We start from the raw sequence: 19,717 nt of genomic DNA on the forward strand, positions 1-19,717 counted from the left end.
TGAACTCTGTGGTAGTTATTTGAGTAATTTAGTGTAACTTTTAACTGAAATATGTTTAAATGGATTTGATTTTATGCATGACATTTTACTTTTAGATTTTTACATTTGATGTCTTGATTGGCTTTAAATTTGGAATATTTTAAAAATTTATGTTTGAAGTTTATCTTTTTTAGCTGTACAAACTGGATCATTTTATTGATATAATTAGACAAACAATGGTGTGTTATTTTCATTTACTTTTTTATTAAAAGCTCTCCATGGAAAAGACACAGGGAATGGTAAATTCAGGAAATTGAAACCCATATTATTAATGCATAATTCTTGGTTTCTTGAAAAAGATTTAGCAAAGCATTCTAAACCTATTCATCTTTAGATAGTGGCTGCTTTCACTGTTTTATCTAGAGCAGAAGGTTAGTTCCTTAAATAACCTTCAATCCTGAGGTGTTAGAACTTGTTTTCCTCTTCCCTCTCCCTCTCTTTTCAGAAGAAAAACTAGCCTACCAGTGTAAATTTTGGATCCAGGGTTCCAGATTTCTGTTAATAATTCTGCTTGTGTATATATTACTTAGGCTGCTTTTAGAAGCAATGGAAAAACATTGGCTAAGGCCTTAAGAAGTTGGAAGAAAAACTTATCATGAGACATCTTTTTGAGATCAGGGGTTGTGTTTTAGTAACCCTGATTTCTCTAGCACCTAGTAGGTAGATAATGTGGGGCTCAGTAGAGTTTAGTTTAAAAAGTACAGCCTCTTATTGAAGAGACTGTGTAAAGGGGAAAACACTTTCAGTCGTTTCCTGTTTTCCCTGGCTGTAACCACTGGCCAAATAAAGCAGGATGATAATAATCATATACCACTTAGGTCAAATCAGAGGAGATAATCAATACATGGGAAGACATTTTACAGATTGTAAGAGTCGTATAGATGTCAAGTGGTAATGTTCTTTTCACTTCAATAGGCAATGATACCTTGAATTCTTCTAAACATTATAATTAAGTATATCTTGTTCCTTGAAGAATGAAATAACCAGTATTTGTAGAAAGAATTTGGTGAAACTCAACCCCAGTAGGACATTTTATAACCAAAGCTAGTTGTATTTAAAAATTTAAAAATGTAGGTGGTGGCCTATACTTTTGCCTATTTTTTTAATTCACTTTTTTAGATACAGTAAAAAGTTCGCTCTTTTTGGTGTACAGTTTCATGAATTCTACCAAACACGAACAGTTGTATAATCACCTCCACAGTCAAGATAAAGAACAATTCATCCCTAAGAAGTTCCCTCAGCTGACGCTCTGTAGTCAGCCCTTGTCCCCATACCCAGCCCCTGGCAAACACTGATCTATTTTATCTTTCTATAGTGTTATTTTCTCTGGGATGTCATCTTATACTTGTTTTTTAAAGCATGGTATCTTTTCTGCTGTTGAATTTGGATGGGAAGAGCTGTTTTGTTTTCATGCCTAAAACACACCAAATAATCATGGATTGTGGAGAACTTTGGATGTATGTCACTAAGAATAATTACTACCAAGTTTTTATAGACACACATTTTAGAGGATGGACACAATAAGAGTTTTTGCAAGTATATTTATGGTATCCTCTGGCCATTGTGTCCATTGGTTACAGGGTGTACTACGTCCTGATCTTGGAGAAAGGTGCTTTTTTGTCTCTGACATTTATATAGTCTTCACTTAATAGTATTTTCTGTATTTGGCAAATTTGTCAAACTTCATTATGCCTTCTGGTTTTGACTTTATTTGTGAATCAGCAGAGAGGAAAAGAAAATTCCTCATCACTAGCTTGACAAGTTAAGTAGAAATGCCAGAATTCTAAAATGTTAGGATTAAAAGATGTTACTATTGCAAAAGGACTATGCTTTATCCTGACTTAAAAGAAAAGTAAGAAAATCCAGTTTTGAGAACGGAGAGGTTCTGTTTATAGTTCCAGTCCTTAGCAGTAGCTGCCACGTATGATATACCATGGATAGAGAGTTATAAGTATCTTTGTTTTCTTTTTAAATCAGAATTAGTGTAACGTGAACTTTGATTTGTTTTACTCACTTACTGTTAAAATCTAGAGAAGTTTTATTAGGAGATAATAAAAATATGCCACTAGCCTTCATTTTATTTTTCATTGCACAATTTTGACATTTTTAATGTAATTTTAATGATAAGTTTAAGTATACCAACTTATATGCATTAATTTTATTGTTTTGTATAAAGTTAAATTAAAATTAAGCAGTACATATATTTAAAAAAGTGACATTAATTATTTGCCTTTTACTTGGAAAAGAAATATTACATTAAAAAACATATAACAGCACTACATCTGCCACGCTCTCTTTAATAGTTGCTCTTTCACTCTATGCCCTTGGTTGTTCTTATTGGCTTATTGCATGGAAATACGGTGATCTACCTGGCATTGAAAAGTTGCTGGAATTATTTTGCGTTGCTATGTTTTTTTGTTGATTTTGTAGAAAATTATGTATATTTATTTATCAGTCATGGTTTTCTACATGTTTGCTGATTCTGTTAACTCTAATCTAGGCAAAGATAAGAAAGGAAGCTGCAATCTCTCTCGTGTGGACAGCACAACTTGCCTTTTCCCTGTTGAAGAAAAAGCAGTGGAGTATTACTTTGCTTCTGATGCAAGGTGAGCTTCCTTGGTTGATTCAGAGAGAATTTTTAGTAAAACTTCTAATGCTACAGGAAACCAAGAAGTCATTTTATATAAATCTAGTCATGACGTATAGGAGAACTTTGCTGATTAAGGATGTGAAGGTGACCTTTTTGGAGATGGGGGTTCTAGAACTTTTTTTTCTCTCAATTCAAAGTATGTAGGTCAGGGTACAAAGAAGAGATAATAGTCCCTGAGACTTGTTCTGGTGTATTTACTCTGAGCTCGTGTATTTTTTTTTTCTCCCTCTTCTTTTAGGAGCCTTAATCCAGTTTTTATAGGGAGGAGATATTTTATATTGGAGAGTAGAATGGCTTAGGATCATTACCAGTTATAGTGTAATTGCTAACCTATATTGTAGTTTTAATGCAGTATGGACACATCTTTTTAATTGAGAAGTAATTGGCAGCACAATCACTTTTATATAGGAAATAGTATGAGACTAAGACATTTTGAGAGAAAATGCAGTGGGGATGCTTAGAGGCATTTATAAATGAGATTTGAATAGTAATGAGGATAAAATGGAATCACTCAAGTTGCCAGCAGGTATTTGAGTCATTCATTGTGCCTGAAAGTAAGGGGATCTAAAAATGAATAATCATGCAGTTGAGAACTGCAAGGGATTTATTATCTCAGTGGGAAAACAAGCTTCACTGTTTTCTAAATTTTACAGGTGTGTGTAGGGTATGTAGTCAGTGCTGAGATGTGTCATTGCTGTCATTAAGTAGGCTTGTTACAGAGTTGACAGTTTTGGCTTAAATAATCTGGAAGTTGCAGAAGCATCTCAGCCTGTTTTCATTCACTCACACATTCATATTGAACACTCCAGCAAAGCCATCTACTGGGCTCAGGAGATAATGGTGAGTAAGAATAAAAATACTACTTGTCTTTAAGGAGCTCTTCCTTAATGGAGGAGACAAATTTGTGTCAATGGTAACCAAGTAGAGAATTCTAGCCGTGACAGGAGCTACAGAATGCTTATAACAGGGCTACTTAACCCTCCTGTGGGTACATTTCTTTAGGGGAGTGATGCTTGAACTGAGAGTTAAGGAGATATTAGGAGTTAATTAGGTGAGGGTGTGGAGGAGAGAACATTCATTCTCTGCAGATGGATTAGCCTGTGAGAGCTTGGGATGGGTGTGAGTGTGGCTAGAATAGATGAGGCCATAGAAAGGGGTATGGGTCATGGTGAAGGCGTTTTGCTGTTTCCTTAAGAGCTAAAGGGAAGCCGGCTGTTGAACAGTGTGTCGGGTGAGGGAGAAATCTTGATTAGAGTTGCCTTTTGATAACCTTTTTGGCAGAGGTGGAGGGTGGATGGAGGGACATTAGAGGGAATGTGGGTGGAAGTGGGGTGATTGCTGCAGTAGTTCAGCCAAGGGCTGATGGTAGCTTGAACTGGTTTGTGTGGTAGACACAAAGAGAAGCTTTGGGAAATATTTAGGAGTTAGATTGGATGACTCATGATAGATAGGATGAGGAGGAAATAACCATGCTTTCTGATCCGATCTCATCGCATTCAGTTTTGTTGTCACACAGAGTTCCTTTCCTTCATTGTCTGCAGTGACCATCCGCCTCCTTCATTTCCCTGTAGGGAATGGCGTTGATAACCAGAAAGTTATCAGATGTATTGCAGGATGATAGACTTTGTATTTAAACTTGGTCCTTTTGTCTTAGTGATAGTTGTATTTATAATAATCGTCCTAGATTATTGATTGTGCTGTTTCCTCGAACATTTTATAGCGCTGTCATAGAACACACCAATCGTGTCATCTTTCTTGAGGATGATGATGTTGCCGCAGTGGTGGACGGCCGTCTTTCTATCCATCGAATTAAACGGACTGCGGGAGATCACCCTGGACGAGCTGTGCAGACCCTCCAGATGGAACTCCAGCAGATCATGAAGGGTGAACCTTTTTGTCCTTTACAGCTTGGTGTCCTCGATGGAAAGGATACTTTCTCCTTCCTGTCCTGGTGTAGGAATCTGATAACACAGATTAGTGAAGGGATAACCCCAGAAAGGGGGATGATACTTTGGAGAAATTATCTGCTGGTTTAACAATACTTCTCCTTCAAACTAGTTCATTATTTAAGCAATACTTGATGTTTTTTAAGATACTTTATAAACATAGTTTGTGTTCTATTCGTTATTCCTTTCTAATTCTCTCTGTGCTTCCGTTTCCTCATATATGAAATGAGGATAATAGGATTTATCTCAGTAAGGTCATTTTGGGGATTAAGCCCTTACAGTGCTGCCTGGCGTGCTTAGCGAGCTCTACGTCATGTTTGCTATTAACTGTTATGGTTATGGCGATTGTGGTTTTCACTGTCCTTTCTGAGGGGCTTGTGGTGAAAATCAAGCTGATGTTTATTGCATAGTGGCTCTATGTCAAGTCTTTATTATTAAATCCACACTACCACATATGAAATAGCTGCTAGAACAGATTATTTTACAGATTGAGGAATTTCCCAGAGCCACTTAGCTAGTAAAAGATAGAATCATGATTTGAGCCTAGATCTGACTCTAAAGCTTGTTTGTCCCACTCCCGTTTTGCTATAATTGCATATTTTAGATACGAAGTTAATAAAAGTATTTTTCCTTCTTGTTCATTTTTCTTCCCATAGGGTAAAGTGTCATATATGAATATTGTTCTCTACTGCATGACCTTTTGTTTCATTTCATTTACTAGGATTATGTTGAAGGAGATAGACTTTTAGTTGAATACAAATTTCTTATCCTTTGGCTCGTTAATTTTTGTTTTTTAATGATACAATTTATATTACTTTAGGCAACTTCAGTTCATTTATGCAGAAGGAAATTTTTGAACAGCCAGAGTCAGTTGTGAACACAATGAGAGGAAGAGTCAACTTTGATGACTATACTGGTAATTACATGTAAATTATGTTATTATTTCAAAGTCTCTCATGAGGGTTGACATTGACAGCCTTATAGAGTTCATTGTCCTTTATAGCCTTCTAGAATAACTACGGCTGCCAGCCATCAGTGGAGCCCACTCCTCTTTTAAAAGTCCTTCAGTGTGTGATTCCACTGATATGAGGTGTATCTAGGTTAGTCAGACTTGTAGAGACAGAGGTAGATTAGTGGTTACCAAGTGCTGGGGGTGGGGTTGGGGAGTTAGTGTTTAATGGGTACAGAGCTTCAAATTGGGATGATGCAAAAGTTTTAAGATGGGTGATGGTGATGATTGCACAACAGTGTGAATGTGCTTAATGGCACTGAATTGTACACTTACAAATAGTTAAAATGGTAAATTTTATGTTATGTACATTTTACCACAATAAAAAGGAATAATAAGTGATGGTTGCCGGGAGCTGAAGGGACGGGGGAGTGGAGAGTGACCGACTGCTAGTGGATACGGGTTTTTGGAGGTGATGAAAAAAATCTAAAATTAGTGGTGATGGTTGCACAACTCTAAAATTCTAAACACCACTGACCATACACTTTAAAAGGGTGAATTTTGTGCTAAGTAATATACCTCTAAAATGGTTATGGAAAATATAAAAAATGGCTAGAAAGTCACATTTGAAAGTTGTTGTCAGTTATGGGAGTATTAGGGTGATTTTCCTGGAGGAAGAAAAAGTCCTTCATTGTACCATTAAAAACGTTTAACTTCTTTTCAGTTCAAAAATCCTTTATTGGGCACCTGCTATGTACCAGGGACTGTTCTGAACACTGAATTCTCGGAAGAGTGGGACCTGGTTCGCTTGTTGGGAAGCCAACTTGTATCTGTTCAGCCTAGGTTTTCTCTCTCAGTTTATAAATGAGTGCATGTGAAGTTCCCAGAGGTTTTCCAGGTGTTTGCCTAATGCCTTATGGGATACCCTGTACCTTCCTGCCTGCTTAAGGTAGGGTGACAGTGCAGCTCTGGTCTTACTTCTGGAAATTCTCTCTAGACCTTGCATTACAGGAGTTTCTGCACTTTGCTGAGATGAGTTTGAAATTGACTTTCTGTAGTCATAGTATGTCCATAAACTCTTTATCACTAAATCAGATTTTCAGAACATTCCTCGTGACCAGTTTAATAAACAATTTAACAAACATGCTTTGGACTAAGCTTCTCAGTGTTAGGAATCAGTTTTTGAAAAATTATATCTAGTATGCAACAATCTTTCCCTGAATTTGTGTGTTACACATACAATATTAAGTGCCTTCTCCTTTATGCCACTTCCTGCTAATTGATAGAGAATGATTTCTCTGAATAAATGTGGTTTTTGTATACTTTTCTTTTCTGAGAGGCCTCAGACTCTCTCTCAGCAGGAGAAACTTGTTGCAGGCTGAGTTATAAGCTGAGCATCTGGTGACCATGGTGTGTGGAGCACCATGCTGAACGCATCAGGGACTGTAGGAAAGTTCTCTACTGTGGTCTCCTCCTTGAGGTTCTTAGAAGGGGGATGAATACATAATTAACTATTTAAAGAAAGGTAACATAGGATAAATGACATTACAAACACAGTTTAGTGTTGAAATGTTTAAAGTTTAATGTTGAATTTAGAGAAAGTAGAGAAACAATCCGTGTGTGGACAGGGGGCCAGGGAAGGCTCCACAAAGTAGGCAGGTGTGGGTTTAAAGGATTTGGAAGGTTGGGATAGGTGAAGATGAGATGGGAGTGTTGCAGTTGGGTAGAATGCATTTGCTAAGGGGAGATAGTGGAAAACCATCAGAAATTTATTTGTGAAATAATATGTAGTCCAGTTTATCTGCCACATCTAGTACTTGAAGAGAAGTAGAGAGCAGTAGTCTAGGGGAGAAAGTGAGAGGAACTGCCAGGGAGTGCCTTGAATACATTCTATTGAGTGTATACTCTCTCTTTATCGAAATTGCAGAGCTGTTAGGAGAGACTTAGGAGCCAGGAGTGATCTTAGCTTTACTGAAGTGACCCAGGTACCAGTCTCCAGTGTACATCGGAGGAGTGAGAGGCCAAGATGCAATCGCCAGTTAGAATGTTGTCCCATCTGGGGTAAAGCGATGGGGAAGCGGAGGGCAGCAAGGGCCAGGAGAGAAACGGGAGCACTCCAAAGCAGGATCTGCATCTGCTTGTGTGGGGAGAGGAGGTTGTGGAAGGTGGTTGAACTGGAAGAACTGGGAGAGTAGCAGTAAATACTGTGATGGTATGGAATGGAAACAAGGAAAAAGTTTTGTTTTATAGGGGAAGAGGAGGAGATAAACTTTGAGAAATCATGATTTTAAAAAGCAGTTTTATCTATGGTATGTATTTCTTATAAAAGTTCTGTAATATAAACAGGATAGCCATTATCTTTTTCTGTTGTTAAGATAAGGAAATTGAGTTTGAAGTCTTGCCAGAGGTCACACTGCTAGTCATTTACAGAGCCAGAGTAGCCTCCAGTGTTCAGTGGTGTTGCCACTATATCCCGTCTCTGTCCTCCAGGCACTCATGCCAAAATAGTGGTCTCCCTTACCAAAAGCAGGAGTCTCCTCAAAGCCCCAAAGCATCAGTTCAGACCATGGGCGACTCCTTCCAGAGCTATCCCAAATACCCCTCAGCCAGCAGGGAATTTGCTAAGACTAATTTTAGGGAAACGCTTGTGACCAGCTAATCTCACTGTCTAACCTCCCTGTCCTTCTTGGTCATCATCTGAAATACAAGTCTCTCCGATAGTCTGTCTACTTTATACTTAGTTATTTCCACACTGATTTGCCTTTGGATGATCGCCTACCCAGCCTCATAACATTATTAACTTTTTCCCAAGTCTTTTCAGAACGTGCTGAGGTCTGTGGAAAAACACCAGAGGCAGAGGTACACGAAAAGGAACAGCAAGAAGGCCAGTCAGGCTGGAGTGGCCTGGGTGAGAGGGGAAGCGCTAGGAGATTAGGTCAGAGTGAAGCAGCAGGCAGGGCGTGTGGCCACCTGAAGGCCATAACAGGGAGTTTGGACTTTATTCCAAAGTTATTGGGGAAGCCAGTGAAGCTTTTCATGGTTGTCTTATATTCTGCTTTACTAATTTCTTAAAATAGACAAGTACAATATGCCCTTTCAGTATTGAAATTTAAAAGGAAGAACATAAAATTATTCAAAATTATAAAAAGCAAAACATATACCTTGTTCCATTTTATAACTAGTTAAGGTGGAAAACAGAGTGGAGGAGATATAGAGCAGGGGCAGAGTGGACAGGCACGGTGGGTCAGGTGGAGGAGGATGTGGCCCACAGGCCTGCCTCTCGCTCTCCTCAGCCAGGCACTGAACTGTCTGGTTGCCACACAGTGTCTCGGACAGTATATTCGCTTGGTAGGTGCTCAGAGTATTAGCTGAATAATTGAATGAATGTTGGGTGAAAATTTCTCACAGGTGGAGAACTAGCCATATGTAGAAGGATCCACAGGAAAGGCACTCTTAGAAGAACAAGTATTTGGCTATAGAGACAGAGGACAGACTCATTGGAGGGGTTTGAGATCAGATTTATGTTTTTAAAGAATCCCTCTAAGAGATCATTCTGACTGTGTGTGGAGAATAGGCTCTAGGAGGTGGAGAATAGAAGAGTGAGGAGAATGTGACTCTCGTCCAGGGGAGCGATGTTGAGCTCGGGTGATGATGTTAGAGGTACAGTTTGAAGGTGGGGCTCCCGGGACTGACTTGTGCAGTGGATGTGGAGCAACCAAGGATGCCACTGACGTTAGGTGAATGGGGTGGCATTTACTGAGATGGGAAAGACTGAGAGGAGAGTGGGTTTATGTTGTGTTCAGAGCACTGTTCTGGGCACGAAATGGAAATGAAGATAACTAAGTTTTTTTTTTCCCCAAGCAGGCTTACCGAGCTATAATTAGGTATTGATAGCATAGATCCTTCAGCCTGAAAATCTCCCCATCCCCTTTGTAGTCAGCCTTTCCCCAACTCCAGCTACCAGCATCCACTGATCTATTGTCTGTGCCCCTATACTTTTGCCTTTAAGATAGCTTTTAATCTGAAGAGAGGAATGTAAAAATGACTGAAGAAGGTAGGCTGTGGTAAATACTGTAGTCGTGTGGGCATGTAGGTGGGGTGATGAAGGTTAGTTACAAGTTTGGGGTGGCCAGTTCTGACTGACTGACTTTTCAACACTAGAGAGAACTGTGCTTCCTGAGAGGACAATGAGTGCTTTAAAACAGCAGTGTTGTTTTTTAGATTGGCTGTTTTATATGGTTCTTTCCTAAATAACTATCCACAAACTTTTATTTCAGTGAATTTGGGCGGTTTGAAGGATCACATTAAGGAGATCCAGAGGTGTCGGCGTTTGATTCTTATTGCTTGTGGAACAAGTTATCATGCTGGTGTAGCAGTAAGTGGCTTCTCAAAATTTTAGTTGTGTTATTTTGGGTGTGGAAGATATCTGCAGACAAATAGTACCTCTAGTAACACACCATGTAAAGCTATTTTTCGTTAAAACATCACGTTTTCTTTTCATGTGATGACAAAAATAAGAAGGTTGGGGGGAGAAATTTTAATTGCTACTTGGAATTATTTATCAATAGATTGTCTGCTTTAGAAAGGTCCTTAGGTATGCAGGTAGACCGCCTGCAACTGACTTCATGAAAGGCAAAGAGTGGAACGTTCTTATGCCATCCTGGCCTTGTCGTCCACAGCTCTTGTGCCGTCCTGGCCTTGTTGTCCATAGCCCATGCCTGCTTCTGTTAGAGCAGTCACTGGGGCTTTATGTGTCATTGTTCACTTGCCCCAGGCTGTGTGAATCTCAGCAGGATTTTACTTGGTAGATACATTTCTGCAAAGAAAGGAAGTCGTCTTTTTCATAGACTTTGTTCTTTAAATTATTTGGGTAGCTGAAATTTTGTATCAAAGCTGTGTGTTGGTTGTCAATATAGAAGCATAGGAATGTAACAGTCTTTTAGTGCAATAAATCAGGTCCATATGTAGTTTCCCTGTAAAGAGACAGGTTATGTGCTGTTGATGTCAACTCCTTTAAGTACAGAAGACCCTTATACACTCAATTTCTACTTTTAGGATTGAGTTCCAAAGTTCATGACAGTAATTCTTTTATTTGCTGAGGCATAAATATTAATTATCTATCCTTGTGGGAGCCATTCATTTAATGAGTGAGTGAAACTAGCTGGTCACTCAACCCTTGCATCTCAATAGGCTTTGTTCTTCTCTAAAGCATCCTCTTCCCCATCCTCCCCACCCCACTCCAAATTACATGGTCCTAAAAAGGAAAATCTGTGCAGTTTTGCAGGGAAGGTTTGTAAGAAAGTGATTGTTTTGAACATTGGGAAACAAAGAATGAATTAAAGACATTAGTGTAAATTAAGGGATTGGCTGATTTAGTGGTGGCTTAGATATATTATTGAATGAGCCCTCTATGCAGAAATACAAAATTTGATTAAATGTTTCACCTAATGCTAAGCCTGAATTGTGAGGCATAAATTATATATTGGCTGGTTAGAATTCTTTAATTTGAGAAGATGTAAGGGTTTGGTTTTGTTTTGGTTTTTTTGGTGGATGCTGAGACTACTATAATTAACAAACAAATATTAGAAATCCTCTGTGGTTTAGCATACAAAATAGTGTCATTGAATTAATTCTAGTTAGGTTATCTGCCTCCTGCTCTACCCTCTATACTTTAGAGCTTGAAAATAGTGAGCTTTCTTAAACAAGATTTTTAGAGTGTATCGACTTTTTTTGAGAAGAAGCTTTTTTTTTTTTTTTTTTTTTTTTGCTGCTTTGGAACTTCGTTGAGGCACACGGGATCTTTTTTTTTTTTAACTTTTTATTTTTTTATTTTTTAAAATAGGCTGCATATATTTAGAGTGTACAATTTGGCTTCCCAATCTCCCAGTCCATTCCCCCCCCAACCCTCCCCGCTTTCCCCACTTGGTGTCCATATGTTTGTTCTCTACATCTGTGTCTCTATTTCTGCCTTGCAGACCAGTTGATTTGTACTGTTTTTCTATAGTCCACATATATGTGTTAATATACAATATTTGTTTTTCTCTTTCTGACTCACTTCACTCTCTATGACAGTCTCTAGGTCCATCCATGTCTCGACAAATGTCCCAGTTTCATTGCTTTTTACAGCTGAGTAATATTCCATTGTATGTATGTACCACATCTTCTTTATCCATGCATCTGTTGATGGACATTTAGGTTGCTTCCATGTCCTGGCTATTGTAAATAGTGCTGCAGTGAACATTGGAGTGTATGTATCTTTTTGAATGATGGTGTTCTCTGGGAATATGCCCAGTAGTGGGATTGCTGGGTCATGTGGTAGTTCTGTTTTTAGTTTTGCAAGGAACCTCCATACTGTTCTCCATAGTGGCTGTATCAATTTACATTCCCACCAGCAATGCAAGAGCATTCCTTTTTCTCCACAGCCTCTCCAGCATTTACTGTTTGTAGATTTTCTGATGATGCCCATTCTCACTGGTGTGAGGCGATACCTCATTGTAGTTTTGATTTGCATTTCTCTAATAATTAGTGATGTTGAGCAGCTTTTCATGTGCCTCTTGGCCATCCATATGTCTTCTTTGGAGAAATGCCTATTTAGGTCTTCTGTCCATTTTTGGATTGAGTTGTTTGTTTTTTTGATATTGAGCTGGATGAACTGTTTATATATTTTGGAGATTAATCCTTTGTCTTTTGATTCGTTTGCAAATATTTTTTCCCGTTCTGAGGGTTGTCTTTTCATCTTGCTTATAGTTTCCTTTGCTGTGCAGAAGCTTTGAAGTTTCATTAGGGTCCCACTTATTTATTTTTGTTTTTATTTCCATTATTCTAGGGGGTGGGTAAAAAAAGATCTTGCTGTTATTTACATCAAAGAGTGTTCTTCCTATGTTTTTCTCTAGGAGTTTTATAGTGTCTGGCCTTCCATTTAGGTCTTTTATCCATTTTGAGTTTATTTTTGTGTATGGCTTTAGGAAGTGTCCTAATTTCATTCTTTTACATGTAGCTGTCCAGTTTTCCCAGCACCACTTACTGAAGAGGCTGCCTTTTCTCCATTGTATATCCTTGCCTCCTTTGTCATTGATTAGTTGGCCATAGTTTATCTCTGGGCTTTCTGTCCTGTTCCACTGATCCATATTTCTGTTTTTGTGCCAGTACCATACTGTCTTGATCACTGTAGCCTTGTAGTATAGCCTGAAGTCGGGAAGCCTGATTCCACCAACTCCATCTTTCCTTCTCAAGATTGCTTTGGCTATTCGGGGTCTTTTGCGTTTCCACACAAATCGTAAAATTTCTTGTTCTAGTTCTGTGAAAAATGCCATTGGTAATTTGATCGGGATTGCATTGAATCTGTAAATTGCTTTGGGTAATAAAGTCATTTTCACAATGTTGATTCTTCCAGTCCAAGAACATGGTATGTCCCTCCATCTGTTTGTGTCTTCTTTGATTTCTTTCATGAGTGTCTTATAGTTTTCTGAGTATAGGTCTTTTACCTCCTTGGTTAGGTTTCTTCCTAGGTATTTTATTCTTTTTGTTGCAATGGTGAATGGGATTGTTTCCTTGCTTTCTCTTCCTGATCTTTCATTGTTGGTGTATAGAAATGCAAGAGATTTCTGTGTGTTAATTTTGTATCCTGCAACTTTACCAAATTCATTGATTAGCCCAAGTAGTTTTCTGGTGGCATCTTTAGGATAACATCATGTCATCTGCAAACAGTGACAGTTTTACTTCTTCTTTTCCTATTTGGATTCCTTTTATTTCTGTTTCTTCTCTGATGGCTGTGGCAAGGACTTCCAAAACTATGTTGAATAGTAGTGGTGAGAGTGGACATCCTTGTCTTGTTCCTGATCTTAGAGGGAGTGCTTCCAGTTTTTTACCATTGAGAAGGATGTTTGCTGTGGGTTTGTCATATATGGCCTTTATTATGTTGAGGTAGGTTCCCTCTATGCCCATCTTCTGGAGAGTTTTTATCCTAAATGGGTGTTGAATTTTGTCAAAAGATTTTTCTGCATCTATTGAGATGATCATGTGGTTTTTATCCTTCAGTTTGTTAATATGGTGTATCACATTGATTGATTTGCGTATATTGAAGAATCCTTGCATTCCAGGGATAAACCCCACTTGATCATGGTGTATGATCCTTTGAATGTGTTGTTGGATTCTGTTGGCTAGTGTTTTGTTGAGGAGTTTTGCATCTAAATTCATCAGTGATATTGGTCTGTAGTTTTCTTTTTTTGTAGTATCTTTGTCTGGTTTTGGTATCAGGGCGGTGGTGGCTTCATAAAGTGAGTTTGGGAGTGTTCCTTCCTCTGCAATGTTTTGGAAGAGTTTGAGAAGGATGGGTGTTAGCTCTTCTCTAAATGTTTGATAAAATTCACCTATGAATCCATCTGGTCCTAGACTTTTGTTTGTTAGGAGATTTTTAATCACAGTTTCAATTTTATTCCTTGTGATTGGTCTGTTCATATTTTCTATGTCTTCCTGATTCAGTCTTGGAAGGTTATACCTTTCTAAGAATCTGTCCATTTCCTCCAGGTTGTCCATTTTATTGGCATATAGTTGCTTGTAGTAATCTCTTATGGTGCTTTTTATTTCTGTGGTGTCTGTTGTAACTTTTCCTGTTTCCTTTCTAATTTTATTGATTTGAGTCCTCTCCCTCTTTTTCTTGATGAGTCTTGCTAGAGGTTTATCGATTTTATTTATCTTCTCAAAGAACCAGCTTTTAGTTTTATTGATTTTTGCTATTGTTTTCTTTGTCTCTATTTCATTTATTTCTGCTCTGATCTTTATGATTTCTCTCCGTCTACTCACTTTGGGTTTTGTTTGCTCTTCTTTCTCTAGTTTCTTTAAGTGTAAGGTTGACTTGTTTATTTGGGATTTTTCTTGTTTCTTGAGGTAGGATTGTATCACTATAAACTTTCTTCTTAGAACTGCCTTTGCTGCATCCCATAGGTTTTGGATCGTTGTGTTTTCATTGTCATTTGTCTCTCGGTATTTTTGGATTTCCTCATTGATTTCTTTAGTCATCTCTTGGTTATTTAGTAGCATATTGTTTAGCCTCCATGTGTTTGTGTTTTTTACAGTTTTTTTCCTGTAATTGATTTCTAATCTCATAGTGTTGTGATCAGAAAAGATGCTTGATATGATTTCAGTTTTCTTGAATTTACCAAGGCTTGATTTATGACCCAAAATGTGATCTATCCTGGAGAAGGTTCCATGTGCACTTGAGAAGAATGTGTAATCTGCTGTTTTTGGCTGTAATGTCCTATAGATATCTATTAAATCCAGCTGATTTATTGTGTCATTTAAAGCTTGTGTTTCCTAATTTATTTTCTTTCTGGATGATCTGTCCATTGGTGTAAGTGGGGTGTTAAAGTCCCCCACTATGATTGTGTTACTGTTGATTTCCTCTTTCATAGTTGTTAGCATTTGCCTTATGTATTGAGGTGCTCCTATATTGGGTGCATATATATTTATTATTGTTATCTCCTCTTCTTGCATTGATCCCTTGATCTTTATGTAGTGTCCTTTCTTGTCTCTTGTAACATTTTTTATTTTAAAATTATTTTATCTGATATGAATATCACTACTCCAGCTTTCTTTTGATTTTCATTTGCATGGAATATCTTTTTCCATCCCCTCACTTTCAGGCTGTATGTGTCCCTAGGTCTGAAGTGGGTCTCTTATAGACAGCATATATATGGGTCTTGTTTTTGTATCCATGCAGCCAGTCTGTGTCTTTTGGTTGGTGCATTCAGTCCATTTCCATTCAAGGTAATTATCAATATGTATGTTCCTATTACCATTTTCTTAATTGTTTTGTTTTTGTTTCTGTAGGTGCTTTTCTTCTCTTATGTTTCCCGCTTAGAGAAGTTCCTTCAGCCTTTGTTGTAAGACTGGTTTGGTGGTGCTGAATTTTCTTAGCTGTGGCTTGTTTGTAAAGCTTTTGATTTCTCCATGGACTCTGAATGAGATCCTTGCTGGGTAGAGTATTCTTGGTTGTAGGTTCTTCCCTGTCATCACTTGAAACATATCATGCCACTCCCTTCTGGCTTGTAGAGTTTCTGCTGAGCAATCAGCTGTTAACCTTATGGGAGTACCCTTGTATGTTATTTGTTGTTTTTCCCTTGTTGCTTTTAATAACTTTTCTGTGTCTTTAATTTTTGTCAGTTTGACTACTATATGTCTTGGTGTGTTTCTCCTTGGGTTTATCCTGCCTGGGACTCTGTGTGCTTCCTGCACTTGGGTAGCTATTTCCTTTCCCATGTTAGGGAAGTTTTCAACTAGAATCTCTTCCAGTATTTTCTCAGGTCCTTTCTCTCCCTCTTCTCCTTCTGGGACCCCTATAATGCGAATGTTGGTGCGTTTAACTTTGTCCCAGAGGTCTCTTAGGCTGTCTTCAGTTCTTTTCATTCTCTTTTCTTTATTCTTTTCCACATCAGTGATTATCACCATTCTGTCTTCCAGGTCACGTGCTCACCCTTCTGCCTCAGTTAATCTACTGTTGGTTCCTTCTAGTGTATTTTTCCTTTCAGTTATTGTGTTGCATATCTCTGTTTGTTTGTTCTTTAATTCTTGGTCTTTGGTAAACTTTTCTTGCAGCTTTTCGATCTTTGCATCCAAGCTTTTTTCAAAGTCTTGGATCATCTTCACCATCATTATTCTGAATTCTTTTTCTGGAAGAGTGCCTATCTCCTCTCCATTTAGTTGTTTTTCTGGTGTTTTATCTTGTCCCTTCATCTGGTACAAAGTCTTTTGCCTTTTCATTTTCTCTATCTTTCTGTGGCTGTGGTTTTCAGTTCCACAAGATGAAATACTGCTGATACTGCTTGTTTCTGCTGTCTGCTCTCTTGTGGAGGAAGCTGTCTGGGAGGCTCGTGGGTGCTTCCTGATGGGAGGGACTGATGGTGGGTAGGGCTGGGTGGGTGGAGCTCAGTAAAATTTTAATCTGAGTTGGTGGGTGGAGCTCAGTGACACTTTAATCTGCTTGTCTGCCAATGGATAGGGCTGTGTTCCCACCCTGGTGGTCGTTTGGCCTGAGGCGACCCAGCACTGGAGCTTACAGGCTCTTTGGTAGTGCTAATGGTGGACTGTGGAAGGGCTCACGGCATTGAGCACTTCTCAGAACCCCTGCTGCCAGTGCCCCTGTCTCCTCGGTGAGCCACAGCTACCCCTCACCTCTGCAGGCAACCCTCCAACACCAGCAGGTAGGTCTGGTTCTGTCTCCTATGGGGTCACAGCACCTTCCCCCTGGGTCCTGGTGAGCACACTTTTTTGTGTGCCCTCCAAGAGTGGAGTCTCTGTTTCCCCCAGTCCTGTGGAGGTCCTGCAATCAAATCCCGCTGACTCTCAGAGTCTGATTCTCTGGGGATTCCTCCTCCTGTTACTGGACCCCCAAGTTAGGAAGCCTGATGTGGGGTTCAGAACCCTCAGGACTTCTGCAGTATAACTGTTCTCCAGCTTGTGAGTCACCCACCCAGCATTTATGGGATTTGATTTTAACACGATTGCGCCCCTCCTACCATCTCATTGCGGCTTCTCCTTTGTCTCTGGATGTGGGGTAGTTTTTTTTGGTGAGTTCCAGTGTCTTTCTGTCGATGGTTGTTCAGCAGTTAGTTGTAATTCTGGTGCTCTTGCAAGAGAGAGTGAGCACACGTCCTCCTACTCCGCTGTCTTGATTCTTCTCCCCCCACATGGAATCTTTTGTTGCAGTGCTCAGGCTCTTCGCTGCAGCTTCTCTCTAGTTGTGGCGCACAGGCTCCAGGGCATGTGGGCTCTTTAGTTGTGGTGCATGGGCTCCAGGGTGTGTGGTGTCTGTAGTTTGTAGCACATGGGCTCTGTAGTTAAGGCATGCAGGCTCAGTAGTTGTGGCATGTGGGCTTATTTGCTCCACGTGGTGTGGGATCTTAGTTCCCTGACCAGGGATCGAACCTGCGTCTGCTGCATTGCAGAACGGATTCTTTACCACTGGACCACCAGGGAAGCCCTAAGAAAAAGCATTCTTTATGAATACATAGTATTTTTGAAGTGTTTAATTTTTATTCATTGTTTATAATACATCTGTTATTATCTCACTTGAAATTATCAGTGATTTGGTATTATATGAATTGTCATTTAAAAATTAGGAATTGAGAAGTTAGAGTTAATATACAGGCTAACTTAGAACAGTGCTTTTTCCACTTCTCAAAACATTTTATATGGGTGTATTTGTTTATAAGAATACATGCATTGATAATTGTTTAAAGAGACTTGTGCTAAAATGTTAACAGTGCTTATCTCCTGGGTGGTGGGATTTTGGTTATTTTATTTTTTTATGCTTTAATCTCTATTGTTCGTATTTTCTAACATTGCGTATGTAGCATTTTTATAATCAGAAAAAGTGAAAACTATATGTTGAGTCTGAAGAAGTCCAGTGAAAAAGGGTATTTGAAGTAAAGTTCTATGACCAAGTCACCTTTTCTCTTTAGACACGTCAAGTTCTTGAAGAGTTGACTGAATTGCCTGTTATGGTGGAACTAGCCAGTGATTTCCTGGATAGAAACACCCCTGTTTTTCGAGATGATGTTTGCTTTTTCATTAGTCAGTCAGGTATGCAAATTTTAAAGACTTAAAAGTCATTCTTTTAAACAACTGTAGCATATATTGGCAAAACTGATACTTAAAGATAAACTGGTTATTGCAGATAACCTGACAAATATGGGTTTATTTTGATGTTATGGAGTTCTTAATGAGTTAGTAAAATCAACACATCTTACACTCAAAGGAGCTGAATTTTTAAAGGCAAGAAAAGCTGTCCTAAGAAGTAAGATCCTATTATTAAAAGTTTTACAAATTTATTCTTTTAAGTACGTGTTTTAAATATTTTTAAAACAAATGAGGGGAAAAAGGAGGGAGGGATAAACTGGGAATTTGGGATTAACAGATACACACTATTATATATAAAATAGATAAACAACAAGGACCTACTGTATAGCACAGGGAACTATATTCAATATCTTGCAATAACCTATAGTTGAAAAGAATCTGAAAAAAATACGTATGTATCACTGTATCACTTTGGTATACACCTGAGATGTAAATCAACTGTATTTCAATTAAAAAATAATAATGAAACAAATGGTGTTGTTGAAAGAGTAGTCAGTTTTCTTTTTTTGCATCTAAAAAACATTATATGTTGACTGTTCTGTGTTACTTTTGTCTTCCTTTTTACCCAGGTGAGACAGCAGATACCTTGATGGCTCTTCGGTACTGTAAGGAGAGAGGAGCTTTAACTGTGGGGATCACAAACACGGTCGGCAGTTCCATATCAAGAGAGACAGACTGTGGAGTTCACATCAATGCTGGGCCCGAGGTTGGCGTGGCCAGCACAAAGGTAGGTTCTTGACTTTGTTCTCATGTGATTATTTAATCATAGTGTTGGTGAAACAGACTAATCTGTATCTTATATTTCATTTCTTAGCATTTATAAAATCAATATTATTTACTAATCATTGTAATTATTGTAAGACTTAAGGGTCAGTAATAGATAAAACACTTGTTGACCCCCTTCCTCACTCTCATCTTAAGAGCTTAAAAACGACAAAATGTATATAACGTAAGTTCATTTTGCAAAGGTCTCTGCTGACTATCCCCATTCAACACTTACCATGTGGGGTGGGATGTGGTAAGTATAATGTTCCTCCTCTTTAAGTATAGTAGGAAATTAGAAAAATAAATTAGAAACACCCAGTTTAATTCTAATAATTTTTGACGTTTTAATTTATATATGTATACTATCCTATTAAAAGTACTAAAATGTACACATTACCTTTGAAAGTTTGTAAGGAGGAATACCCTTTTGGTATAAAATTTGGCGATTTAAAAAAATAAATTGAGTATTATATGATGGTATCTTTCTGTTTAGATATACATCTGTGGAGATTTAAAAACACCTTCATTTTTGTTTTTTAAGGCCTAGTGAGACTATTTTGCTCTTTGAAATTGGGATATGCATAAATTTAGTACTAGTAGTAAAAATAGGAATCTTAGAAAGTCGTATAATTTCAAAATTTCAGTTTCTTGTCTATTTTTCTGCCTATGTCTAATATTTCTTGCTGATTGTTGAATAAGATGCTTAGGTATTGGTGGATTTGAGTTTAATTA

General features: G+C 38.3%; 1 protein-coding gene across 3 annotated transcripts in view; it reads left to right on the forward strand.

Annotated features, from left to right (window-relative positions):
- GFPT1 (glutamine--fructose-6-phosphate transaminase 1) overlaps positions 1 to 19,717 on the forward strand; it is a 65,437-nt gene that overhangs the window by 31,005 nt on the left and 14,715 nt on the right. For all 3 annotated transcript variants that reach the window (XM_057741178.1, XM_057741179.1, XM_057741180.1), the window contains 6 exons: positions 2,540 to 2,645; positions 4,410 to 4,573; positions 5,456 to 5,551; positions 9,862 to 9,959; positions 18,043 to 18,163; positions 18,790 to 18,947. In XM_057741178.1, the coding sequence (XP_057597161.1) occupies positions 2,540 to 2,645; positions 4,410 to 4,573; positions 5,456 to 5,551; positions 9,862 to 9,959; positions 18,043 to 18,163; positions 18,790 to 18,947 (743 nt within the window). The remainder of the gene's footprint in view (positions 1 to 2,539; positions 2,646 to 4,409; positions 4,574 to 5,455; positions 5,552 to 9,861; positions 9,960 to 18,042; positions 18,164 to 18,789; positions 18,948 to 19,717) is intronic.

This window comes from Hippopotamus amphibius, chromosome 7 (genome assembly GCF_030028045.1).
Source record: "Hippopotamus amphibius kiboko isolate mHipAmp2 chromosome 7, mHipAmp2.hap2, whole genome shotgun sequence".
NCBI classification, from domain to species: Eukaryota; Metazoa; Chordata; class Mammalia; order Artiodactyla; family Hippopotamidae; genus Hippopotamus; species Hippopotamus amphibius.